Below are 7649 nucleotides of genomic sequence, written 5' to 3' on the forward strand. Positions count from 1 at the left end.
TCTGAGGAAGATCCTAGGAGGAATCCCCTTGACGGTGTTTTGCTGGCATCTCAACAAATGATAACCTCCATCACCCAGAAACATCAGAGTTATTCTAGACATACTTCTTGTTCTCACTAGCCTCCTAAATCACATAACAACCCATCCCCAAGTCCTTGAATCTGTCCATTTCTCTCCACCTTCACTGCTCCCAGCCTGGTCTAAATTACCACCAGCTCTCACTGGGATTGTGGCCTCCTACCTGCCCCACCTCTCATTTGTGCTCCATACGGAGACCTGAGTCATCTTTTCAAGACATAACTCAGATGGTATCTCTTGTCTGCTTCAAACCCTTCAGTAGTGGCCTTAAGATAAAATCTAAAGTCCTTGATGTGGCCTGAAATCCCTGCGTGGCCTGCCCTCTGCCCACACCTCCAGCCCTGACTTGTACCTGGTCCCCCTACTCTCTAAGCTTGCTACTTCCCCACCACTTCCTGCCTTAGGACTCTTGGACATGCTCTTCCTTCTGCCCGGACCCTCTTCTTCTATCTGCTGCCTGTACTGAGTTAGCTCCTCCACACTTTTCAGGTTCCACCTAAATGTCACTCAGGGACCCCTGTGATATGCTGACTCCTATTATTTACTTCTAATAGCATCTCATCCCTTTACTTAAGTCACTTGTTGCAATTTGTGTCATGTTATTTGTGTGCATGTGTTTTTCAAATGGTCTGCGTTCCTCTGTAGAACTAAATTCTATGAGAACATGGAACATAGCTGTTTTGCTCACCACTGTACCTCCAGCACAATACCCAGTAGACATCCAATAAATATATACTTATTCAGCAAACGAATGAATGACTAAAGACATAGAGCTAGATTCTCAGATAAAGGGCAAGGTCCCACATTTTCCTCTGGCTGGAGCGATGGACGGTCCAGCGTTGGGAGACCAACATCCTACATGGTGCGGTAGGTACGGAGCAAATCTAGCCCTGAGCTAGGGTGTGGATGCCCTTCCCTAACATTTTCTGGGTGTCTTTTTTGCAGAGGCGAGTGGGGAGTGGAAGAAAGGCAGAGTTTTGTAACAGAAGTATAATACCCAGCTTTTGACATGGCAGCTCTGGAGTTTTGGAGCACATTTGCCATGAGAGCAGATTTGGACTGGGAAGCAAGAAGGCCAGATATCTCCTAGGTGCAGTGGAACAGGTATGTGCCTGTCCTGACAGACTGGGATTCACCCCTTGGCTCTATTGTTTACTTGCTATATGACCTGGGGCAAGAAGGCTAACCTCCCTGAGCTCAGCTCCAGCTCTGAGCTCCTCCCGCCTATTCATCTGTAGAGAGGGAGCAATTACTCTCCCCTGTCAGGGTAGCTGCGGGGATTAATGAGATAATGTCTGTAGAGGGCCTAGCAGAATGTCTGGCATATAGTACATGCTTCATAAAAATAAGATCTCATGAGGTGTTAAACATCCTGCAGGCAGGGGCCATGTAGCACAGAGTAGATGCATTAGGAAGTCTTTATTGATGATTTCATAAATGGTCGAATGTATTTTCCTTTTCCAGAAAGGATTCCCTGCGTGTAAAAATTTCTCCCTCACTTAAACCAATTGCTTTCTTTGTGAGCAACTCAAATCCCTGTGTTTTGAAACCTCAGAGCTGGAGGGTTAGTGTGTATATTTGTGGCGGTGGCCCCGTCCTGAGTCATCTCTGAGACCCTCACCCTCCCCAGTGTTCTTGTGGGAGGCAGGAATTCATCAGCCCCAATTTGAATGAGAGGAGTACAGAAACAAATCCGTGCAGAGAGATTCCTATTTGGTCCCAGTACTATGAGAACACAACTGTTTCTTTGAAATTGACCTTCATTTATTTGGAGGGGAAAGCAGTTAGTTCAATAATGGCTTCCTGGTGCCTTTCAGCATTTTAAAAGACGGAAGAAAGATTTGGAGCGAGGCAAGGTTCCAGTGTTTTCTAAACAACGCACTAAGCCCAGCTACCAGTTGGCTGCCCAGTACTTCCTGCTCGCCTACCCCCTGCCCCCCAATGTATCCCCACAAGGCAATGCACATCCCTCAGTAGCCCAGCCACTTCTCAAGACCCTGGCCAGGTCTTCCCTAGGTAGGTGGGAGCTAGCCTTCATTATAATGCCTGGGAGCCAAAGATTCCTTGGACATCTTGCACATGGCCTACTGCGTAGAAATGCTACTATATTATATTCCAATTATTTCCTGTCCCTCCAAGGCCCGATTCCAGGGCCTGAATAAAGAGGTCCTCGTCTGGTGGTGTCCATCTCTGCTCCCTAGTAAGGAAAAGCTGGTCCCTGGCCCAAGTTGGCCTGAGGCCACAGGGGAAGGGTGGGGAAGAGGTAGGGAGGGTGTTACAGGTGGGGAGAACTACACAGGAGACGAGAGACCCAGCCCTGCGGGCAGCCCAGTCCTGCTCCCAAAAATAAAAATAAGTCAGGAAGGAAAACAAATGGGGCCCCTGACCAGGACCCTGCAGAGGGCATGACTATTTTCCCTCCTTCCCAGGAGGGATCCCCACCCTTCTCACCCACAGAGAAGACAAACACAGCTATGGAAATCTCATGCCATCCAGGCACCTGGAAGTCTGTTGCTAATTGCAAGTTACTCCTACCTGCACTTCTCTGTTTGCCAATGATTGTCTTCCCCTAGATCTGCTTTCTCTCCTTGTGAGTGAAAAGCATTTCATGGAAAATTTCGAATTTGGAACCTTCTTCAGATTCCAAAAGAGTTATTGTTCTACATCATGCTTATTTTGTTTGGGTGTTATTTGAACTCAGGGGAAGTAGAAACCCACATCTTCATGTTGCTGGGATGCTCTTCTTAAATTATTAAAAACATGTTGATAAAGCACCTTTTCTGTTTGAAGCTCTTGAGTACTTTTCAGAGTCCATCCCAACCAAGGCCTGGAGTCCATATTTCTTACCTGCTAAGTGTTGGGCAGCCAGGGGAGAGGAGGTGGGTGAAGTAGCTTAGGGACTGCACACCAGGAGATCTCCAGGAGATAGTGGCAGGGATGTGCAGAAAGGTTTCATGGCAAGGAGAGGAGAAACAAGCTCTGAGGGCAAGCCATGGAATCCAGGGTTAAGGCCTCAGAAGGTCATAAACAGAAAGGGAGGACAGGTGGGGATAGTGTGAATGACATGAAACCGAGGATGAGTTTGAAGAGCAGGACCCACAGAGAAGTCACATCATCCTGCACCACCACGTGTCTGGGGAAGGGCTAAGCTTTGTCGCGTTTAAACCTTGGTGTCTAGGATCCTGGAGCCTGAAGGGAACTGATTGATCCCCTGGCCAGCGATTCTCAAAGCCTGGTCTGTGGACCGCCTCTTCAGAATCACCTGGTGGGCTGGTTAAACATGAGGATTCCCGAGACCTATCTGATGTACTGAATCAAATTCTCTGTGGGTTATATCTAAGAAGCTGAATGCTTATCAAGTTCCATAGATGATTGTGATCTTTATTAAAGTTTGAGAGCCCTTGATTTAGTCCAACCCTCTTGTTCCCTGAAAGTGAGATCTGAAGCCCAGAGATGTAAAACAAGCCTAGGATAACAGAGCTGATTGATGGCAAAGCTCACATTAGAAATCTATTGGTCTTGAACCCCAGGGCAGTGCTCTTTCCATTTCAGCATGTGGGCAGCCTCTTCACCTATTTGGACCTGTTTCTCTTGCCCCCTAAAGTGAAAGTTTGCACCTTTGATCCATTCCCTGCATCCTGCTGGGGCCTTCTCCTTCCTGAGGATGCTCTGGTCCTAGTCTCTATAGGTTGGGGGGCAGAGGCAGAAAGAAGAAAGGAGAAGGACTCAGTTCTCTTCTGAGCCTTTAGTCACAGGTGTGGGATGGTCAAATGAGTAGAGAAAGAGAAAATATAGCTGTAGCTGAGGGACGACTGGGATCTGGTTTGTAGTACTAAGCTGACTTTCACTGAGATTTTGCTGTGCACCAGACACTGTGTTAAGTCCTTTCCATGCATTAGTGCAAATCCTATGGAGCAAATAGTAATTAGCCCTATTTTGCAGATGGAGAAACTGAGGCTCACAGGTGAGTGTTCATTTACCCAAGGTCACATAGCTAATACATGATCAAATCACTTCCGTGTACAACCATGATCCAAAGCAGTGTGAACTATTACTCACTTTAACCCAACAAGCCTGCAAAAGGACCCCAAGACCTTGGGGGAGAAAAAAAAAAGCTTCTCTGCAGTGAGATGTGACCACTCCTGGGAGGGGGGTGGGGTGGAGTACAGCTTCAAACGCTTTCCACGTAATGCACTAAAATTATTTCTGAAAAGCATTAACTTGCAAGCCTGCCTTGGAAATGACAACATGGAGAGTAGGTTAAACAGGTTTTTTTCTTCATCTTTGAAAAATGGAAACTCCTAATCTCAATTTGCTTTCTTTCCATTTGCCCCTTTCTCTTAAAAGCAGTGTGCCTTCAGAATTTTAGTTGTTTGAGGGATTATGTTCAGTTCTAACTGAGCCCTGGGTGTGATTGCAGGCATATATATGGTTGTGGCACGTAGCAGCCGTTACCTCTTCTGATATCATGGCACATGACTTTGCAATGATCACCTCCCTCCATTCATTTTCCGGAGTGTCTCCCAGGGACAGGAGAGGAACCCAAAGCAGGTCAGTGCCTTAGAGAAGGGACAAGTGTTTTCCAAGCCATGTGGACAGCATGTCACAGTACCTTCCTGTAGATTTACCTCCTAACCAGACCTTGTCTTCTTGGGAAAAAATCAGGAAGCTTTTTGAACAACTTAGTCAGACCATTAAACAAAAGAAGATGGACATATTTTTATAGGAGAGGAAGAACTCAGTTTCATCCTAGCAGGATTTGGTGTCTGGTAGCTGAAGGTGAGGGACCACTCTCATTTAAATCTGGGTATTCCATGAATCACCAGAGTTAGAACATTTCTGGGTAAAAACTGAAAACATGTGACCCTCCGGGTGTCTTCCTTCTCTTTCAGATCTCAAGCTTTAGTAACTCAAAGGCTGGATGGGGCCGTGCAGCTGTTAAAAGGCCCTTATTAACTCATAATGAAGGGAGTGCATTGAGGTGATAGCAAGCGGTAAAGGGAGGGGGGGAGAACGCAACCTCTGCAAAGCTCATGGGGAGCGTGGGTCTCTGCAAGAGCCCTGGAAATGCTGAATGAAAACTGCCTTTCTGCGTACGAGCCGCCTGCCTGCTTCCCAAATGCCGCGTCTGCGGTAACTACAAACTATTTTGTATGCTGCATTAGTGACACTGCCTTAGCCCGCACATCATTACTACTGGGATAACGCTGGTGTGATGTTCAAGTCCAGTGTCCTTTTTAATTATTAAACCGATGCTGTTGAATGAGTCATTCCACATACCAGATTTTCCTCCTGTGGTTCTATTTCAAGAGACTAGCGCCTTACTTAGTGTGTTCCACTAACACCTGAGTTGGTTCTTAGCCAGCTACCCAATCTGCAAAGCCTTTGCAGAACAAACAGTATTCCCCAGGCTCCAAACACACACAGGCTGCATAAAAAACAAACCCCACGAAAAACTTTACAGTAAGCTCGTCAGTAAACCCCAGATCTGAAAACGCCCTGTTCCCCATCCGCCAGTCCCCAACTTACCAAGCGGCAGAGCGATGAAGAAGGGTAGCCAGCACAAGATGAACATACCGACCACAATGCCCAAGGTCTTGGCTGCTTTCTTTTCCCTGGAGAACTTAAAAAGTTTGACAGCTATGGAACTCCTGGGGTTGTGGCCCTTGGCCTTGGTACTGCTGAGGGTGTCCTCATGAAAGTTCTTGGAGTGGATCCTCAGGGTCAGCTCCTTGGAGTTGGACATCTCCTTCATGACTCCGGCCTCCAGGTTCTTGGTGGTCCTCTTGGCAACGATGTACACGCGACAGTACATGACCAGAATGACCGCCAGAGGGATGTAGAAGGAGCCCAGGGAGGAGAAGAGGGCGTAGAAAGGTTCTTCAGTGACCCCACATTCTTTGTCATCATTGGGCGCGGGCTCCTTCCACCCAAGGAGAGGCCCGATGGAGATGACTGTGGACAAGACCCAGACGCTGAGGAGCGCCAAGATGGCCTTCCTCCGGGTGACCAGCGTGGGGTACTGCAGAGAGTAGCGCACCCCAATGTAGCGATCGATAGAGATGGCGCACAGGCTCAGAATGGAGGCCGTGCAGCACAGGACGTCCACGGCGGCCCAGATGTCACAGAAGACCCGTCCCAGCACCCAGTAGCCGAGCACTTCCAGGGCCGCCGAGAAGGGCAGCACGGTGAAACTCAGCAGCAGGTCGGCAATGGCCAGGTTGACGATGAAGTAGTTGGTGGGCGTCCGCAGGTGACGGTTGCAGGCCACCGACAGGATGACCACGATGTTGCCCACGATGGCAAAGAGGATGAAGGCGCCCAGCACCAGGCCCACGGAGATGGCCCTGGTGATGTCCAGCTGGGGCAGTGTGGAGTTGCTCGAGGTCTGGTTGGGGCCAGTGAAGTTGGCATTTTTCAACTCTCCCCAGTGGGCAGGTGCTGATGTGTTGTGGCCGGTGTCCAGATCGGGATTCATTTTAGAGTCGGCCCGCCATAGCCTGGGGTGAGCGGGGCTGGAAGGGCTGCGGCCGAGCTCCTCAGCTGCCCTGCAACTTTGCTTCGCCCGCGGTCTTCTTCCCAGAGGCGCCCTCCCGGCGAGGACTCATCTCCCCCCCGGGCAGCCCAGCCCCGGCGGCGCGTCTCCTGCCTGCACCGAGCCGCCCGCTCGCCCGGCTGTCAGAGGGAGGCGGAGGAGAGAGGGGCCGAGGCGGCAGCTCCAAGTTTAATGGTCCACGTCAGGCGCGCCGGGCCGGCCAGGCGGGGAGCGGCGCGGGAGGGGCGGCGGGCAGGGGGGCGCCCGGCTCGGCTCGGCCCGGCCGGCGGCGGGTGTGCGGGCAGCGGCGCCCAGCGCAGCCAGCGCCGAGGAGGGTCTGCTCGCAACCAGCCGCCTCTGGGCTGACTGCACGGCGGTGACATCAGGCGGGGGAGCCCGGCGCCCTGACTCCGCGCGGCACTAGGGGGCAATGCGGGTCCGGCGAAGGCGCCCGCAGCCCCGACGCCGCCACCCTGGGCAGCCCTGGGCCGGCCGCGCTCCCCGCCACCCTCCCCCACCGACCTACGCGAGCCAAGGGATGGGAGGGGGAGGAAGGGTGACCTGAGCTTGGGGAGCCCCGTCCCCCACCCTGAGGTGGACCGCTGGGATTCTTGCCCCTCCTGTTCACCCTTGGGTCTCAAAAGTGGCGTGGGGTGCTTACCGCTCCTGGGGGAGGGGGCGTCTGGAATCAGCACCCAGATTTAGGGGGATAGGCAACTTGTGTGGAGCCTGAAAGAAGAATTGCCAGGTTAGGCAGCAGGTGAGAGGGACTTGAGTGGGATCTGAGACCAACCCCCAGCCTTTACCTCCCTGGTAAGCCCAGAGGCTTCTCTTCGTTCATTCGTTTGTTCACTCACTCACTCACTCACTCACTTGTTCATTCAACTAATTGTTAACCGGGTACCCACTGCCTGCGCTGGGGACATAGCAATTGAAGCAAGTGGACAAAGACCCCTGCCCTCCAGGAGCTTCATTCTACTGGGAGGAGACAGACAATAAACAAATAAGTAAGCAAATTGCGAGGTGTGTCCTATGT

At 51.1% G+C, this 7649-nt stretch overlaps 1 protein-coding gene across 1 annotated transcript in view; it reads right to left on the bottom strand.

Moving 5' to 3' along the window:
* ADRA1B (adrenoceptor alpha 1B) overlaps positions 1-6951 on the bottom strand; it is a 51535-nt gene extending 44584 nt beyond the window's left edge. The window contains exon 1 of the mRNA XM_027033421.2: positions 5608-6951. Coding sequence (XP_026889222.1) covers positions 5608-6556 — 949 coding nt within the window. The 5' untranslated portion in view covers positions 6557-6951. The remainder of the gene's footprint in view (positions 1-5607) is intronic.
* Between the last annotated feature and the right edge of the window lie 698 nt (positions 6952-7649).

This window comes from Acinonyx jubatus, chromosome A1 (assembly GCF_027475565.1).
Source record: "Acinonyx jubatus isolate Ajub_Pintada_27869175 chromosome A1, VMU_Ajub_asm_v1.0, whole genome shotgun sequence".
Classification (NCBI taxonomy): domain Eukaryota; kingdom Metazoa; phylum Chordata; class Mammalia; order Carnivora; family Felidae; genus Acinonyx; species Acinonyx jubatus.